At 46.9% G+C, this 19,026-nt stretch overlaps 1 protein-coding gene across 1 annotated transcript; it reads left to right on the top strand.

Annotated features, from left to right (window-relative positions):
- The first annotated feature begins 5,619 nt into the window (after positions 1 to 5,619).
- LOC149364017 (P2X purinoceptor 4-like) lies at positions 5,620 to 17,846 on the top strand. Its single transcript, XM_089574026.1, has 11 exons — positions 5,620 to 5,783; positions 7,349 to 7,532; positions 7,759 to 7,830; positions 7,909 to 7,993; positions 9,572 to 9,674; positions 11,400 to 11,489; positions 12,648 to 12,789; positions 14,666 to 14,796; positions 15,254 to 15,401; positions 16,520 to 16,618; positions 17,640 to 17,846. Exons 1-11 carry the CDS (start codon positions 5,620 to 5,622, stop codon positions 17,766 to 17,768), a joined length of 1,347 nt encoding a protein of 448 aa, XP_089430152.1. The 3' UTR covers positions 17,769 to 17,846.
- The last annotated feature ends 1,180 nt before the right edge of the window (positions 17,847 to 19,026 follow it).

Raw genomic sequence — 19,026 nt, 5'->3', positions numbered from 1 at the left:
TACCAGCCTATGTTGTGCTGGCACCTTTTACGTATGGTCTGCATATGCGTCTTTCACGCTGGCGTATGCTTGTGCTAGGCGTTGAATTTTTTGCCCGTGTCTTGTTTGCTTTCAGGTGATACGTGGAATGAACAAACTGTAGTATCCTTTTCTTTGGAGGTCAGTAAAAAAATAGACGCCATATTCGCTTTTACAACACCAAGGAAAGCTGCGATTTGCGCTCAGCGCAGCGCCGGATCCGCATCGGCAGCTTCTCCTGTCCTCAAAGTGACGTCACTACCTCTCTTGACCAATCACGGGCGGCGGCGCGCCGCACGGCGTGCCCCGCGGCAGAGGCCGCATATTTCTGCTAAAAAAGGCAATTCGCGCTTGTTTTTGCCTTATTTGGAGGCGATATTCGAGCATACAGCATGGAAAACTATAAGACGCCGCTGCCAGCCTGATTTTCAAAAAAAGTGCTTCAGTCTCCCTTTAAGAGCGACTAAACGAAACTTGTCTTTCGCAAAGCTGGCTTCTCTGTCTGCATACTGCATATGAGGCAAAGTCAGTTATAAAGGACTTCAAGCGCGGTTATTTGCATAAACCGAACCCACGTCCAACATTCTCGAACAAAATTTTGAAAATTGAAATATTGTAAGATACTGCCGTGAAAAGTTTGAAGATAATGGTCCATTCTTCTGAAATGCAGCAAAATCTTTCATTTAAACTGTTTCCATCAATCGCATCGAACGGTTAAGACTGCCGTAGAAAACCAAAGGAGAACGCTATTGATGATAGCAAAAACGGTAACGGAAAAAAAAAAATACAAGACTGCTATCGGGTGATCTCCTGATAAATTTATTGTTATAGCGAGATCTTACATTGTATTAAAAAAAATGTGTTCATAAACGGTTTGCAGCTGAAAAATGCTTTTGTCAAGCATTTCCGGGTCATCATCATCATCATGACCCAGAAATTTTTGACAAAAGCATTTTTGAGCTGGAAACCGTTTATGAACGCAATTTTTTTTTATATAATGTAAGATCTAACTATGACAACAAATTTATCAGGTGATCACCCGATAGCAGCATTGTATTTTTTTTTTCCATTACCGTTTTTGATATCATCAAAATGGTTTTATACGGTAGTAGAAATGGCAGTAGAAAAAAGAATTTCTGGGTATGATATCGCAAAGGCAGAGCAAAGTGTCGGCAGGTTACAATGCTTGACATGCTTTTAGCGCTTGAAAACTTCCATCGCTAGTGTATTTATGTAGCAGCACACAAGTACAGCCATCACAGGCGACCGACTCCTTTGAGCAATCTAGGCCTAATGATCTGTTTTAAGGCTGCTATCACTGAGGGTGAACCTGAGCGACAGACTTCTGTAAACGACGACGACGATGGTGATGGCGATGGTGAGGACACCTTTGGCTAAACAGCGCCTTGCCACAAGGTATTTTTTCTCGCACAAGGTGGTCTCAACGACCCTAAAAATTCACCCTACAGAAGCCTAACACAAGGCCAGAGGAAAGTCTATGCCCATTGTTCCCAAGCCGACACCTCCCGCATGCAAGGGAGGTGTCGAAATGGCATGAAAGTGACATCGTTCAATTCCTAGAGTCATTAGGAGTAGAGAGAGAGAGAAAAGGACGGAAAGGCAGGGAGGTTAACCAGGCGATGCCCAGTTGGCTACCCTACACTTGGGGAGGGGAACAAAGGGTAAAAAAGGGTAAAAAAGGAAAAAAGAGCGGCAAGGAAATGAGTTTTCTAAGTGTCCAGCGACCACTATGTCACAGGGATAGAGGGCGCGCACTGAAAACTTAAAGATTATAGGCGCGAATGCAACCCCGAGTCCCTTAAGAAATTCAGGAGCGCTTTCACCGCTTTTCTTTGTGAGGAAGGTAGTGTCCAAGGCCCCAGAACGTTGGACTCTGTTAAAGGACACGAGTCCAAGCGGTGCAGAGTAGCAATTAGGAAACCGCGCTCTCGCTCAAAACGAGGGCAGTCACAGAGGAGGTGTCCGATCGTCACGACCGCACTGGTCACACGCTGAGTCTGCCATTGCGATGAGATGGGAATAGGTGTTTGTGAACGCCGCTCCCAGCCACAGGCGACACAACAGCGTAGTATCACCGCGGGGGAGGCCGAATGGTACATGATGTTGAAGCAAGAGGTTGAAGTGGTGCGAGCGGGGTGTCCAACCTCCAGGGGCAGACCACGACGTTACAGTCAGGTTTCGGGCGAGCAGTTGAAGGTGCCTTGCTGCGTCAGCTCTTGTCAGTGGTATGCGGACAGTGTTGGTTGTATCGTGAGCCGATCAAGCAGCATCGTCAGCTAAGGCGTTACCAACAATGCCAAGGGACAACGGGTCTCATTCAAGGCTTCGCGCTGATCAGCATGTGCAAAGAAATATTTCAGTGCGCGAAACGCCTGTAGCACGCAACAATACACTGTCTTTATTTATTTACTTTTTTGCGTTCTCTCAACCTGTTATAACAGGCCTTGCCTTTATTGAGTTTACTCAGCTTTGGGTGGGAATGGTGAAAGTTCTCCATAAAAATCACTCGACTAACCTGCACGAAAGAAGAAAATGAACGTGCGTGTAGTTTTCTGCGGCTCCTACACAGTGGCAGTTCGTTATAAAAGCCCCAAGCTTTTGGAAATCCTTCGCCCGAGCTTCAATATCTGGATCGTTCTTTCGTGTCGACTACCCAAATCTGTTGATTCTTTTCCTCTCACCTTCCATTTTTTTTATATGTATCTATCACTTTCAGCTGCGACTTGAACAGCGAAAATCTTGCCGGCCGAGGCGCAATAAAAAAGCGATGAGAAAGAGCTTCGTCGACTCTCCGAGCATGGAAGACCGGCTGAGAGTATTCGTGGAGTTGAGCTCAGCCTCGCAGGATGCGTGCACTAACAAGAGCGGGCCGCATCTTGCAATGCAAACAGACCTTATCGGCCGTCCCGGCAACTCTCTGCCCGATCGTATCTGGCCAGCTGTTCGTAGAAGGTGTACTTGCGACTGGGATGTAATCTTATGTCCCCTTGAAGAAAGTGGCGAGGTAGGGAAGTAGCGAAAGTGGCGAAGTGCCCGTATCTTCTCGTTCGACCTGTCTTCTTTTGTGCGCTATTATTTTTGTTTAAGCATAAACCAGGAACATGTCCAAACTTCTTCTTCTCTGAGGTAAGCAAGACATACGTACATCGGTATTGATGTCGCTCGCTCGGAGACCCAAGGAATTACTTTCTCTATGTGCAAGGTGTCGCCATGCTGGCACAAGTCGCTTGAATTTATTCAAGGGCATGCAAAGGTTCCTGTCGGGGATTCCCATAGCTTAATCATTGCAGGCTAGCTGGCGTCAGCTGTAATATTTAGATTACGCCTGGTTCGTTCCGCACTTTACAATCCTGGTCACTCGTTCGAAGATAAAAGCGCCTATGGAAGGCACCTCAACAAAAAGCACATATCAGCCATAACAGCAGGTTCCGAACCGACGCCATAACGCCACAGACACCGACATTTTGACAAGGAATGGTTGTACGCATTAATAAATAAGTCGTTACTGTAACAGCGACTGTTTCTACTACTTCTACTCGGTTTGGTTTGGTTTGGTTTGGTTTGGTTTGGTTTGGTTTGGTTTGGTTTGGTTTGGTTTGGTTTGGTTTGGTTTGGTTTATGGTGTTTAGCGTCCCAAAGTGACTAAGGCTATGAGAGGCGCCGTAGTGGAGGTCTCCGGAAATTTCGACCACCTGGAGATTGAGGGGTTCCCCTAAACAAATTCTACTAAAGACGTTCCCATTTCAAGTAATCGCTCAGTTCGTCCACGCCTGCTATCTGCTAGCCGCCCCGGTTAGCTAAGTTGGTAGAGCGACTACCCCGGACAGGCGGTGGTCTTGGGTTCGATACCCAAACCAGGACGAAGTTTCTGTGAAAGCTGTGTTTCTGCCACTTGTAGCTGTGTGTCTGTGCTTGGGTGGATGCTGTAGATTAATTACTCCCTATCTAAAAATCTACTTTATCTTAGGGGTATTCCCCTGAACATTCGACTAACATAACATAGGGCTAAGTGCACGACACGCTACTGCACTAACAGAACTGAATCCACTGAATCGCTTTTGAGTGACGTGTATTAATAAATATTCAGTTCCGTTTTGTGCGCGTTCTTACTGCAACAGTAATGATTATTCATACCCTAAAACTTCCAAATACGCACGCATAAGAACATTGTTTTCAACAGTATGTTTCAGCACCCAGCCAATCACGCCTACTTTAGTGCGTGATATCGCACTTCGTAGTCAGAAACAAGTTTTGCGTGACCTTCACCGCAACTTTTCGTCCAATCAGTGGAAAATTAAGCGCACAAAAATCCTGAACAGCATTTATCTCCACTGCACTCTTTAATGACTCTGATTGCTTTACAGGCTTTGCAATGGCTTTCTCTCTCTAATGGATTTAATGCTACGTTCTTATGCGCTCATTTATTAAACCACATGGTCTTTTTTGTTCACTTCAGAGTCCCTGAAAATCTCAATTGCTAATGCCCAACTAAACGCAAGTCTTTCATTTTGTTCGCGTATCGCATCATCAAAGTAGGACTCACGTACTACTTCGCTACCAGTAGGTAACTGGCAATCTGTATTTTTGGAACATATTTTACCCTGCTTGTTCGTGGCGCCATAACCTGAATTAACACTACATAATATCTGCTGAAAAGACACTTTTGTTTGGCTTTTTCTTTGCCCGTTTTTTGAAGGAAGCCTTGCTGACATCTGAGCCTTGCGACTTTGTTCCTATAATAGCTTCCTTCACACATTTTAGCATTAACTGAATAAAAGAAACCATGAAGAGACAATGAGGACAACTTCATTCCATTTAAGTTCTTAATAAAATTTTATTCCTTGGCTGTTTCGGAGTAAGTTGATGGTAAAAAAAGGGTATGCTAAAAATTTCCCTCAGTCTATTCAAACTCGTGACGTCTACACCGTAAAGGCCTCCGTTATGACCGTTAAGAAATGAAAGGCAGTGTAACATAGCCTCCGAGATCTGAGAAAGGAAACTGCGCTCGCGCATCTTAGTTTGCTTGCAAAATCGGCCGGCGATAGTGACATCTGCATTTAATTTTTTTACCCTTCCTAGCGTATCACAGCTTCGTTTTCAGTGAAAGTAATGTCCTTATTGTTAAAGATCGGTTATGTATCGCTGCAGGCCTGCATCTATGCGCTCAGTGTCCCTTTAAACTGAGAAATAATTCATCGATAGCAGCATGCTTAGTGGCATCATTATCAGAGCGATTACTTGCTAAAATATTCGTCTATGAGTAATTGATGATGAGGCAACAGGCATTTCTCCCCAAGCAAAAAAGCTTAAATATGGAGTACCGGGGTCCTTGAGTCGAGACTTACACCCTTATGGTGTTGAAGTACCATGTAGGCATAGTGTTATGATATTGTGGTTACAAACTCGCTTCTCGATAGCAGATGGAGTGAACGCATCGTTTCTAGTGCAGAGAAAAAAAAACAAATACAGTTGAGCGGTGATAGAGAAGGAGGCCGCAAGGCAAGACGCATCCTATCGGTCAGCGCTGTGTGTCCCAAGTCCGTGTTGTCCCGGAGTTGTACACCAGGCTGCCCGTCAAGCATGTCCCTCGGCGCGGCGTTCGCGGCTGTCGGTTCGGCGGGTGCGCGAGCACTTTCGGCGTTTTTCTTCGAGTACGAGACGCTCAAGGTGGTGCAGATCGGCAACAAGAAGATCGGCCTGCTCAACCGGATCATACAGATCGGCATCATGGGCTTCGTGATCGGGTGCGTAGTCTTCACTGAGCGAAGTGCCTTCTTTTGAGATGTCTAGCCTCCGCGGTGGCTCAGTGGTTATGGCACTCGGCTGCTGACCCGAAAGACGCCGGTTTGATCCCGGCCGCGGAGGTCGACTTTCGATGGAGCCGAAATTCTAGAGGCCCGTGTACTGCGCGATGTCAGTGCACGTTAAAGAACCCTAGGTGGTCGAAAGTTCCGGAGCCCTTCACTACGGCGTCCCTCATAGCCTGGGTCGCTTTGGGACGTTAAACCACCAGAAATTCATAATCCAAATCTATGTCCTTCGGTAGCGATATCCGCACTCGCGATGAGCATTATCGAGAAGTAAGTATAAAAACAACAGCCCTCTCACGCCACTAATGTATTATAGGTGCATTTTCGAGCAATACAAATGCTCGAATTATTTTTCGAGACAAATATAGCTTTTTTCAGAGCTTCTACGCGTGTCGGAGACTTAATGGTTTCAGGTCGCGGAATAAAAGTACGGATTCGGCGGCACCAGTTAAATGGAGGCGAAATGAAAGATCTCCAGAGTGCTGTTCGATGGCCGCGCACGTTAAAGAACCACAGCTGGCCAAAATTAATCCGAAACTCTTCACTACGGCTCCTCTCTTCACCCATGTGCAGCCTCGGGATGTTAACCCTCGCAACAGTATCATACGCCTAGCGACAACTGCGCATAAACTTTCAACGCGAGAGTGTCAAGAGCCCGTATCGCAGAAAAGCTAGCGCTGTCCTTACTGTCAGCGTTGTTGGCCGTGAAGGAAAAGTCCGGATGGAAGCAAAAAATTCATGAAATTCAGGAAAAACTCAGAGAATGTTCGGACTGACGCCAAATTTCACAGGGAAGTTCCTGTAACCAAAGGAAAGGCATCGAGCTAGAAAAAAAGTTGGGTTAATTTGCATGGGAATAGAATCCAGGACGTTCGGATAGCGAGACAGGTATGAGAGAGGGAGAGACTTTAAGATTACAGGCGAGGTCTGCCTAGTTGTTAGCCTAGCATGCTACTCCAGAGACTGGTATGGTACCGATAGGTCACGAAGGTTCGTTGGTTCAGGCTTAATAAAGGTGGACCTAGAGAATGCGATCGAGGTTTTTCATTTAGTGAACTGGCTTAGAGACGTGCACTGATGCGTACATGAGTAATTATGAGTATGCTAATTACGAATTAGGTTTTCGTGTGAGTGTGAGTGTTGAGTAGGCGATGCGAACAAGACCGGATTAAAGACTAAGCTTAAGCGTCCTCCAAATTTTTTATTGCTTGATTCAAAACCAAACTGCTAGTTTCTTGCGTATATATTTTCTTATTCCTCGCAGCTTCCGTGGCTTTTATTCACAGCGTGCACACAGAAAAAAAAATCGTTAAAAACAGAAGGTGAGTCAGCTAGCAAAAGTAGCCTAAAAGTTAAAATGAAAAAGCATTCGGTCAGGCATAAGTACGAACGCATTTATATGTAGGCAAATGTAGGCAAACTTAAAACCAGCTCTTATATCGGTTGTCAGGAAGTTTTTAGGCAAGGCTGCTTTATAACCCCAGTCCACCCCGGCGCAGGTACGCCTTGATCTACGAGAAGGGCTACCAGCGCTACGGTTCGTGCACGAGCGCCACCACGGTGAAGGTGAAGGGCGCTGTGTCCACAGAGTTCCTTCCCGAGGACGCCTTCGACCCGGAGCTGGAGGACACGCGGCACTACCGCAGGGTCTGGGACACCGAGGACGTCGTGGTGCCTTCGCACGTGAGCGCCTCAGCTCTTGCCTTACGAGATCTTAATTCGTGACATCATCGCCCATTTCTCACGTCTGTGTGTAGCATGGCAACGTAGCGAGAACTTCGTGTTCGCTGTGCTGCAGTATTTCATGCACTCGTATTTTACAACAGCTTTTCTAAGAGACGTTCTTTTCTACATTTTGACTGCTGTGCCCGTCTGAAATACTGTTTTCCAAACGATATTGCTAATGCAGGAGCCCAACCAGTTTTTCATCACGACGAACGTAGTGGTGACGCCTAATCAGACGAGAGGCACTTGCCCAGAGGTAAGCAAAAAAATTTGGTGCTTCTGCAGGCTGCCGGTTTTTGCAAGTCAGGTGTCGGTCTTCGAATGTTTCTTTCAGAGCCCTGGCGTTAGGCTCGCATGGTGCCGATCTGAGAATGATACCACGAGCTGCACCAGGGGCGCCACTGCCGACCGCGGACACGGTGAGTGAAGGCCCCTGTGTACGCTGCCGGTGACGTCAGAAAACTGCACAAGGTTTGAGCTCTGAGCCGCGCGCTATGAACATGGTCGTTCTCCGGTGTTAGTGGCGACCATAGAGCACGTATTTTTTTCACCCCTGTCATCCGTCCGTTATGCCATGGTGCGATTCAACCTCCTTTTCTCCTCGTATTTTTCGTAGGTTCATGCTTCTCTCTCTCTTTCTTTTTCAAAGGAATTACCCGCCCCTAGGGCTCAGTCGCGTTTCACTAGAGGACCGACGCAAAAGGCACCCGTGGGCTGGGCGATATTAGTGCACGTTAAAGAAGACCAGGTGGCCGAAATTTACCCCCGGCAGTCCACTATGGTGCTTCTTTTTCTTTCTTTCTTTCTTTCTTTCTTTCTTTCTTTCTTTCTTTCTTCCTTTCTTTCTTTCTTTCTTTCTTTCTTTCTTTCCTTCTTTCCTTCTTTCTTTCCTTCTTTCTTTCTCTCCTTTCTTTCTTTCATTCCTTCTTTCTTTCTTCCTTTCTTTCTTCCTTTCTTTCTTCCTTTCTTTCTTTCTTTCTTTCTTCCTTTCTTTCTTTCTTTCCTTCTTTCTTTCCTTCTTCCTTTCTTTCTTTCATTCCTTCTTTCTTTTTTCGTTCTTCCTTTCTTTCTTTCATTCCTTCTTTCTTTCTTTCGTTCTTCCTTTCTTTCTTTCTTTCTTTCATTCCTTCTTTCTTTCTTTCTTTCTTTCGTTCTTTCTTTCTTTCCTTCTTTCTTTCTTTCCTTCTTCCTTTCTTACCTTCTTTCTTTCTTCCTTTCTTTCCTTCTTTCTTTCTTTCTTTCTTTCTTCCTTTCCTTCCTACTTCGTTTCTTCTTTTTTTCAAGGCGCAGTTGAGATACCCACCAGTAATTGAGACAACTACTGCATCTTTCCTCAAATCCAAGCCGCCGCGGTGGCTCAGTGGTTATGGTGCTCTGCTGCTGACCCCAAAGACGCGGGTTCGATCCCAGCCGCGGCGGTCGAATTTCGATAGAGGCGAAATTATAGACTCTACTCGTAATATTCTGCTCCTCCTCTTCTGAGCGTAGGGGTTAATAGACAGTTATACGGCTCACTTACAGGTGTCTTCGCAAGGTGCTGAAAAAGCTCTGAGGAAGAATGCGCGCGCTTAAGCTCCGTCGCCTATTTAAGCTGGCACCGCTAAACCATTGCCCAAATTTACACGGCTCTGCACAGTATGAAAAAACGGTGCTAGACTAGCTATTTTATTTATTTCATCCTTCGCTGTAGAGGTCCGCCAGCCGATGGTTGGCAGCCAGGCACAAGCCACTTTTTCCTCGTCATTTCGACCTGTGACTCGCGTGCGCTTTCTGTAGCTCTCATGATAATGGCATGCTTTCATTGAAAGTTAGTACAATGAAAGACTCGACTTTCTGTTCATATCAGAGGCCTCGGAGTTTATGTATTACTGCGCATTTCTGGAAAGTAAATGCTTGAAAACCAGACGCAAACTCAGCTTTAAACTCTCCGAAAAACAAAAACATGCATATGCATACCTGCGTTTATGAATGTTCAAGTTGACTGTGGCCTGGCGCAGGTGTCATGACCGGACGGTGCGTCAGGGCAGCGCATTCCGAAGAAGGTCAGCACGTGTGCGAGATATCTGGCTGGTGTCCCGTCGAAAGGACTATCCTACCACTGTAAGCAGCTCACGTCCAGTTTATGATATGCGTGTATATTCGGTTCAATGGTGGCAAGGACGCCATAATCCCTACTGCCTGATGCCTCTGCTCGGGTGTAATTTTTATTAACTTCAGCCTTCAAATATACTTGCCTCTTAATTTAGCGCAGTCACCTTACGTGGACGCGGCAGCACAGCTCAACGGGATATCAACGATAGCATGCACTGATGCGCAAGGGAAATCAGTTGATGGGGCATCGATTCGATGCCAGGGAATCGCCCAGGCTGAGGAAGCAGCGATAGCTTTGGCGATGGTTTCCTGGAAGGTCTCGTGTGTAATTACGGACCCCCAGACTGCATGTCGTAACTATACAAGAGGAAGGATTGGTAAACATGTAGACAGAATACTCAGAACTAAAGAAGACACAGACTTTAAATCCACAGTCATAGGGACTCCAGGACACTCTGCGGATGTTGGAAACGAAGGCGCTCACGCCGCTGCCCGCACGCTATTACCTCGGGTCCTCCAACATTCGCAGGAACATGATTATTCTGAACCACTATTAAGCTATCGGGATTTACTCCAACACTTGAGATTAATGAGGAAAGTATACGCGGAACCGCACAAAAATCTAAACAGGGAGCGAGGGGTCATTTTAAGAAAATTGCAAGCGATTATTTAAATAAATCCTGTCAAATTCAGCTATACGTTTCGAAATTCGTACGATCCGCATTGCGACCTCTGCGGTGGAGTTGCTGACTTATACCGTATGGTAGGGGCATGCCAGAAAAACCCAGCTATACCAAGAATCAATAACCCAAAAACTGAGACCTGGGAGGCGGCTCTATACAGCTGACATTCGGAAGACCAGCTTTCGCTGGTGAACCGTGCAAGAGAGAGATAGATACAGAGAAAGGGGAAAGGCAGTGATGTTAACCAGGAAGAATTCCAGTTGGGTACCTTGCACAGGGGAAGGGAATGAGGGGATTAAAGAGGGAAGAGAGAAGGAACGGGAAACAGTCACAATCTGTCAATCAAGGCAGTCTCTCTCAAAAAACAAAACAGCGCCTTGTAAGCCTTGATGGCAGTCGACTGTTGTGGCCACGGACCGAGGATCTTGGCCTCTTTGAAAGAGCGAGGATCAAGACGGTCCAGACCACAACGCAGCTTATGTCTTTCGGTCACAAAGACGGGGCGCTCACACAAAGTATGAGTGATTGTCTCTTCATAGGCACAGTTTGCACAATAAGGGCTGTCGGCCATCGCGATCCGGAAAGCATACTTATTTGTGAAGGCAACGCCGAGCCATAGACGACACAGTAACGTTGCTTCACGACGCGCTACATCACACGGAAGACGGAGGCGCAGTCTAGGGTCCAACAAACCGTGAAAGAGCGGCGGCAAAAGCCAATGAGCTCCTGGAATCAGGGAGGAATCAACCATTCTGTGCATTAAACGTTTATCTCCCTCTCGCGGCTTCTCATTCACTTCATTAGTGCTATATATAGGCTTATTTAAAAGCTGCTGTCGTTTAAGATTTTTTTAATCACATACTAATGAATCACACAGCACAGGGTTAACTAGAGCGATATGGAAGAGGCCATTGTCCTATTGCAGACGTGCATAGGCTTCTGCTGTTGGTGCTGATGATGATGATTATATGAATCGTGCCGATCAGAGGTGCCACGCTTACTCGCTCCTTTTTTTATAAGTGCTAATATCTTCTCGTTTCCTTGGTTCCAGAAAGAGCGGTGCAGGACTGTTGGCTGATGTACGCAATTTCACAGTCCTCATCAAAAACTACGTCCAGTTCCCGTTATTCAGAGAGGGAAGGTAAATGTGCTCCTCTGTTTGTTGGTTTCCTTGCGATGTAGGCAAATTACCTCATTAACTGCACTCGCCTGCTTTAATGTGTGCCCAGAATTCGACCGTCTACCCCGGTCAAAATTCTGTCACGGTTCTTAGGCTGCTTCGTTTCCCTCAGCTTCTTCCTTGTCTTTTCTTTTTTACTTTCTTAGTAAGAATTATTTCTTTTTCTTCTGCTTCCTTCTTTTCCATCTTTATTCCTACTTTTCCTTTTCTTTCGTTTTCCTATAATTTTCTTTTTTTTTCTGGATGCAGCCGCTGATGTCAAGCTAGAAAAAATTGCAGTGCGCAATGTATAAACAGTACCGAGGTTTAACCCCAGAAACAGGTGACACAGTACTAATTTTTTGGGGGGGCGTTAACCAAACCCTTTTGCTTACGTAATGCTACCTTTGGTCTTCTGCGAGTTGCCTCGGAATCTTTTTTTCTGTTGTCTCAGTACACGCTCCGATTACATCATCTATCGGCAACAAGGTGACATTTGTGACATCAAAAAATTTTAACAGCCTATGTAATAACCCTTAGGAGCTGCGCGCACGGTTGTTGCCAAATTTGGTACCACTGCCTGCCGCACACTCATGATTTCTTAATACTTCCTGCACAGCACCCCCCCCCCCCCCCTGGTGTCGCTTATCTGTGACCCTGCGTAACCCTGATAGGTGATCAATTAGAGGAGCGCTTCCCAATTATTCCAAAGGAGAATTTTGTGTGTCATCATGATGGTCCATGCTTTCGACGCGCAACGCACGGAAGACATTTCTCGCTTTAAAGAACTCCATGTGAATTTTCAAACGGCTGTTCCGCGGCGAAACAGAAACAATTTGTCGTCCGCCATTCTCATGTCTTCCAGTTTGTTGCTTATAGCACTTTTAGATTCTTGTTAAAGAAACTAATCGTATTTATAGCTAAATTCCAGGGGACGCGTGAATTCTTGACGGCAAATGGTGTAAGTAACATGACATAATGGCTGGTCACAAAATTAGGGCTTAACGAAAGCCACTTGGGTGTGTGCCGGTCAGCCTTCAAATATTCCTGATTTTTAAGCCAGTTTTGTAAGCGCCAAAGCGTCGGCGAAAGCTTTGTTCATTCAGCACGGCTTCGGCATGCATTACTGGGCACACGCAGGCGCAACATCCCACACCAGATGAATGCATCATACCTCCACAGTTGCGTCCACGACGAGGAAAAGGACCCGCTGTGTCCGGTTTTCCGCATCGGTGACATGGTCGAACATGCCGGCGCGGACTTTGACCAGATGGCCTCAGAGGTACGATTTTTCTCTTTTAGTTTTTTTTCTTCTTGTTTTCGTGAAGACGTGTCCCTCTGTTTTTCCGAGAAGTGCATACTGCTGGGTCAAATGATGATGCCGGAGCTTCAGCGACGGCGGGCAGAAATTGTGACACCGTGAGAGAAACAGGTCTGGTGACATATTCAGGGCGTGAATAGCGCGTTGGAGTTCGGCATAGCAGAGAATATCAATAATATTCAATGACTCATTTCAAGACAACCAAACAAACTGGCACCCATCTTTGGCTTCAATGCAAAGGGTGCAGCCCTTCTGGCGCTAGCAGTCTTCGCCGCACGCCGGGTTCCATGTCCTCACACCACGAATTCCTAGATATGCATCTATCAGTGCTTACATCGCCACTATCGCTTTGAATGTATTAAAGCTAGACATTCATGCATATTCTAAGGTTTCAAGCTGTCAGGCTAGAGGGCGAAGCGCAGACATTTTCCTTGGGAGTTCTGTGGACTCCATAGCTACCGATAGCAGCCCAAGCTGCTAACATAAGTCGTTCATTCTCATCACTCTCTAATCGTTTTGGTGGCATGCTAAACTACCTCAGAGGCCTAAATACGGAACGCTCACAATCTGAAGGCATCTGAAAACAGTCTCAAAGCCTTGATCCTATTGATCGGCCCTGGCCACACACTTACCGTGGTCCTGCCCGACCAATCGGAGCCAGGATTTGAAACTGTCTTGAGGTTATCTTCAGAATGAGAGCGTTCCGTATTTCGGCCCTAGTTCTCTCTCAAGCACCTAGACACTGATCCTGGAAAGAATTTTTCTCACTCTTTTCCGAATAGCGCTAGCTCTTAAGATAGAGGCTCTCGACTTCCATGTAGTAGTGACTGCCGCAATGCCTTGAAACGCCGCCCAAGATAGCATCCTGAAATGACTGTATGGCGCGGCATCCTGTGGCCCTTGCGCAATAGCATCATCAGCAGTTATGATAAAACCCCCAGCGTCGATGTGGCGCATAAGACTCGTTCTGGAAAGGCCATGGATGTAGCCGAGGCAGGGCGTCGAGTCCTGAACACTGCACGTGTGTGGAAGGCAAGAGCCACGAACGTAGGGCGGGTCGGACTTAGCCTTGTTGCAAGCCGATAAAGAAGGTGGCTTCGTCGTTATGCCGTGTCAGATGTTCGGCGAGAAGGCCATGAACGCTGTGCTGAAGAGCTTCAAAGCGTGCAAGCAGAAGCCACAGAAGTTAAAGGCTGGGGCTGTGGCGTTGCTGCATGATCTGAACCTGGACAAGCTAATGAAATCCGTGAAGGAATGTAAGTCAGTTACGTTGAATGTGTTCTTCACAGTGAAAACACACAAACCCCAGAACCCCTTCAGGACCATCATAACGGAGAGAGATTGCTGGCAGGCACTGGTCAGCAAATTCCTTCAGAGTCACCTGACCAAGCTTGTGACTGATGACCCTTTCAAGATTGACAGTTCCGGTACTCTGGTAGATGCACTTCGACAGGACGCTGGCAGGTCTAACTACGGATTTTCGGTGGACATAGAGGAGTTGTTTTATTCGGTGCCGCACGAGGAACTTTTCTTGGCCGTCCGTGAATGCATAGATCGAATGCTCTGACCGCAAACGTTCTGCATGACAAGGTGTTCAAGTCTATGACGACACCTTCCTCACACCATAAACAATCCATTGTAATCCTTCCATAGCCAAACCACAATAGTAAAGCCACTCATGCTTGGCAGAAGCATTCAAAGGAAATGGTGATTACATACGCTAGCACGGGTGTGATCACCACAACTTTTTTTTTTTTTATCCTCTGCTCGGAAATCCTCTAAGCAAAGATCACAGCGACTGAGTGCTAGTGCGTCTTGTTTCGTCATGTTTCTGCAGGGTGGAGTGATTCAGATAACGATCTCCTGGGACTGCGACCTGGACTACGACATAAAATACTGCCTTCCCGACTACTCATTTGTGAGGCTGGATGACCCGGATGTGACGATCGTGCGAGGCTTTCACTTCAGGTCAGTGATGGCCAGACGTGAACAGCAAAACGTCACCAGCAATTCTTCTGCCGCAAAACACACTTACGCCCCCTGTTTTTGACGGCGCGCTAATAGCTTTCTTACATCCTAAAGCTGAAGCCCTGTGTGATAAGGAACTTTGAATGCCTTTTTTCAGCGCAAAATTAGACGGCGGGACATAGGACAGAGACACACGCAGGACAAACGCTGAACTTAGGCATCAGTTGAAGTTCGGCTATTTTTGTCCTGCATATGTCTCTTTCTTGCGTTCCGTCTAGTCTTGTGATGAAAAAAAAAAATTGATTCGAATTACCAAGAGCTAGCCAGTCTTTTTATTCTAACAAATCATGGCGGACGTTGCAAGGGAGGACTCCATATTAATTTCAGCCGCCCGGACAAAACCTTTCCGCCAACTTCCGAAGTGCTGAGAAGAAAGGGTTGTCTTGGTGTCGTGCAGGTACACGAAGCACTACAGCGAAACGACGCGAACGCTGGTCAAGGCGTACGGCATCAAGTTCGTGGTTCGGGTGCGAGGTGAAGCGGGCAGGACGAACATCTCGTCCATCGCGGTCACTCTTGGCTCGGGACTGGGCCTGTTGGTTGTGGTGAGCACTGCCACGCAGATCACATTTAACTGCTGGCATTATCGCCCCACTCTGTCTAAATTTGAAACTGGCGCTTAAAAAATGAACGGCGCCCTCAGTACCGCTAGAGTGTACTAGAAAGGTCTTGTACCGCCCGAGGACAGGCTTACTTAACGATAAAGCGCCGCCTATCTGTGTGCCACGCATGACTTCCTGTGTAGTGTGGCAGATTTTAGCAGAAGTATCTATTTCTCTGATCGCGTGTACTTAGCTACCTCTATCGGCATGCGACCACGCGTTTTGCGGCTCATGCGTTTCCTACGCCTCCCGTCTTTTTCCGTCTTGCCTTTATTTTCTTTTAATGCCTACATTTCCAACCACAACCTGACGCAGTTGCGGTGGCGCCACATAGCTCGGTGGACAGTTGCACGTGCATCACGCAGCTTTCTTTCTTCTTTCATTCTCTCCACGCTGGTATGTCAAGAATGAACGGGCCACATTTTGAGATGTCGAAAGGTTTCATGGAAGGTACAAGAATGTGCTGTCTTCCCCTCCTCCTACCGACACTTTTTCCAGTAAACCGCAGCTGCACGCTGTAAGCTGTGTAGTTCTTGTACGCTGTGCTTTCTCACTATCATAACCACCACGGCTATCATTATCGTCATCGCCGTTCGAATTGATTGCAGAAGAACGGCCACTGCGAATGGCTTAGAATTCCTCCTCTTTTGTGCCAGCCCCTTTCACGCTATTCCGCCGTGCCACTGTTTACCGCTCACTGCGAATTTCCACTTAAACAAACCTTTCTTCCTGAAACCGGTTAATGTAGCGTAACGCATCACTTTCTTCGTCTAACGCACTAAGGGCGCGCGAAACGCAACGCTGCCGTCGCGATACATGCGCCGGGCGAATGCACTATTTCCTCCTTATTGTGCTGAATGTACACTCCAGGTGCATCGTTTTCTCCTTATTGTGCTCAGTCTGCAAACTGGTTTCATCTACCGCTTAATTTCCCCCGCCTTCTTTCCTCCTCCTCCTCCTCCTCCTCCTCCTTCGTGTGCATCGTTCCCGCCTCATTGTGCTCAGTGTGCAGCGCAGATGCATCATTTCCTCTTTACTGCGCTGAATGCGCACACATGCAGGCCACCGTGCTCTGTGACTTCGTCGTCGTCTATCTTGACAAAAGGAAGGAACTCTACAGGGCTAAGAAGTTCAAGCTTGTCTCGAAGAACAGCTGCAATGTGAGTGATAACAACGTAGAAACATGGCCTAGTTGGCTCTGGATGATGGCGAATATGATCGCAGGCTAGCCAGTGCTGCGTACAATCTGTTGCAAAAGTTTACAGCCCACCACGCCACAGAAATCAACGGCACTGTGGACTGTAAACTTTTGCAACAGACGGTACATACAAGGTCGTAGTGCGAACAACATTATCGCGAACTCACGCCCAAGGACTCAGGCAAAGCCTACTTCCAGACGAGACCTTCACACACGAATGGCTTGCGCATAGCTCACACAAGACGATACCGGTCACAAACTGCGAGAACTGCTTAGTTTTAAAGAAAAAACTTCACCAACCGAACATACGCGCTAGAACAACAGGCGTACAGAAGTGACGAAAACTTTCGTACAACCCAGAAAATAACAAACTAAGCTTGCTAAATGTAAAATTATGAAACTTTGGCATTTTTAAATAATTTCACACATTCGGAAACCAAGTTACCCTACTCTACTGGATTACCCTGTTGCATTAAATGCTGTAGGGCATTCCTTTATGCAGTAGATGCCTTCTCGTCATCGTTCTTTTGAAGAAGCACCCATAAAAGTCCATGTGGTCTTCGAGGCTATAACCTGCACGCGTAAACAAACAGGTGCTCTCTTTTTTACACAGGAGAGCTTAGACCTGTAATTGCTGAGGTGATCTCCCAGTGAAGCCCTAGTTATCACAGCGCTAGCTGTCCAACGTTAGCCCGATTTACGACGTCCGATGTTCGCACATGCACACCTGTGTACAAGATAAGCACAGGTGCAGAGCAGGGGTAGATCTGCCTTTGCGCACGTGCACCTCTGCATCTGCGCTGACAGTTAAAAAAGCCAACATGAGAGACCGGACACCACGACATCGCACACTGGAAAGTTCAAATGCAACCGTACAGTGTATTTCATTAATAAGAAAAGAACAACGGACAAGTGGGAAACCTAGCTTTGCTGTCCTCAGAGTTCACAATTATGTCCCCTCTATCTCTCCTCTGTTCCAAAAGCTGAAGGTGACTCCTCCTGAACTGGGCGAATCGCAGCTGAAGAGTCGAAGTCCAGGAACCTTCCTGCTCCAGGCTCAGACCTCCTCCAGCAGTTCGGATAGCAGGCGCTCGGAAGCGGGCAGAAACTGACGAAGAAGTGGCTGCACCACGAAAGTCACCTTTGAAGACACAGGGGTCAGTGTGAGAATAAAAGCGTACACCGCATGTTTAGAAGACACCATTAATCCGCTTGTCGGGAAAACATTTTCCGCACCATCTCGCAATGTCGGTGAATAAAATTTGATTAAAGAATACGCAGAGAATCAATGCCTGTTCTCTACAAAGTATCCACACTCTAGATGTAAAGCCAAACACATTCAGGGTACTTTTCTGTAGATTATATACAAGCTCGCTAATTCTTTAGAAAGTCTGTAGATTGACTCCGTTTAAGTTGCGAGTAAACGAACAACGTCAAATAACCATACAATGGCAAACAAGGTTGTAAGAAGCTTTCAGGCAGTCTATATACACCGTTTTTATAACAGCAGAAGCTAGACTGAGCGTTAAGGCGCTATTCAGTTTCTCTTCAGACGCTGCCAGAAAGCAGGGAATGACTAACGAGTGTTGCCACTGGCTCTCCGACCACTTGTTCAAACGAAAAGACACCGCCAGGTTCAATCTGAAGAGCCCGTGTCCGTCTTGAAACGGGTCAACATCGGTGTACTTCTCGCGGAGTTATCAGCCGAGCTCTAATCTCGCCGGTGCTGTAAAGCAATCAGGTGGCGCAGCCGTTTGTTCCCGTTAAAATATTTCACTCTGGCATCGTAGGAAGCCAACAAGGGCAGAAACTCGGGCAAGATGTGGATTCATCCTGGACGCCACGCCGAGAACCAATGACGAGAGAAGACACGCACACAAACAGTACATGCACGTATGCGTACGTGTCTCTCACGCATGCTGGTTTACTTGTTTCTGGGGTGTTGACACGTCTAGACGGCTTTGATACCTTGCCCGGAGCTGTAAGCACCACTTGAACGTTTGGCCGGTGGCCTCCCTTTTTTAAAACTGTGTGCGAAACGTTAGACACATAAGGAATCATTGCCACTTTCTGCTTATCAGTCTTGCAGCCCTGGAAACAGCTGAACGGCTGCGCTACATGTCAGGCCTTGGTTGCAGCTGTTGTCAGTCAAGATTGTTGCGGCTGTATTCAACCACTCAGTACGGACCTCGGGTGCGAACAGACTCGAGTCCACTGGAGGGCCTATTCCCATGACAGCTGTACAACAGATGGGATGGGGGGGGGGGGGGGGGGGGGGGTTAAGTTTCTTTTAATAAACTGCTTTACCATCCCGAACAGCTCAGGTCTTTTCCGCTTTAGCGTCGCTTTGCATTTATTCATCATAACCAT

The sequence above is a fragment of the Amblyomma mixtum genome, chromosome 2, assembly GCF_055824585.1.
Source record: "Amblyomma mixtum isolate Tamu chromosome 2, ASM5582458v1, whole genome shotgun sequence".
NCBI lineage: Eukaryota > Metazoa > Arthropoda > Arachnida > Ixodida > Ixodidae > Amblyomma > Amblyomma mixtum.
This window is presented reverse-complemented; position numbering and strand designations above follow the sequence as displayed.

Excerpts from the sequence above, each read along its gene's own strand:
- LOC149364017 (XM_089574026.1), top strand. The coding sequence starts at position 5,620 with ATGTCCCTCGGCGCGGCGTTCGCGGCTGTCGGTTCGGCGGGTGCGCGA. Across the intron at positions 5,784-7,348 it reads ATCATGGGCTTCGTGATCGG|GTACGCCTTGATCTACGAGA; the intron begins GTGCGTAGTCTT and ends ACCCCGGCGCAG. Across the intron at positions 7,994-9,571 it reads CACTGCCGACCGCGGACACG|GTGTCATGACCGGACGGTGC; the intron begins GTGAGTGAAGGC and ends GGCCTGGCGCAG.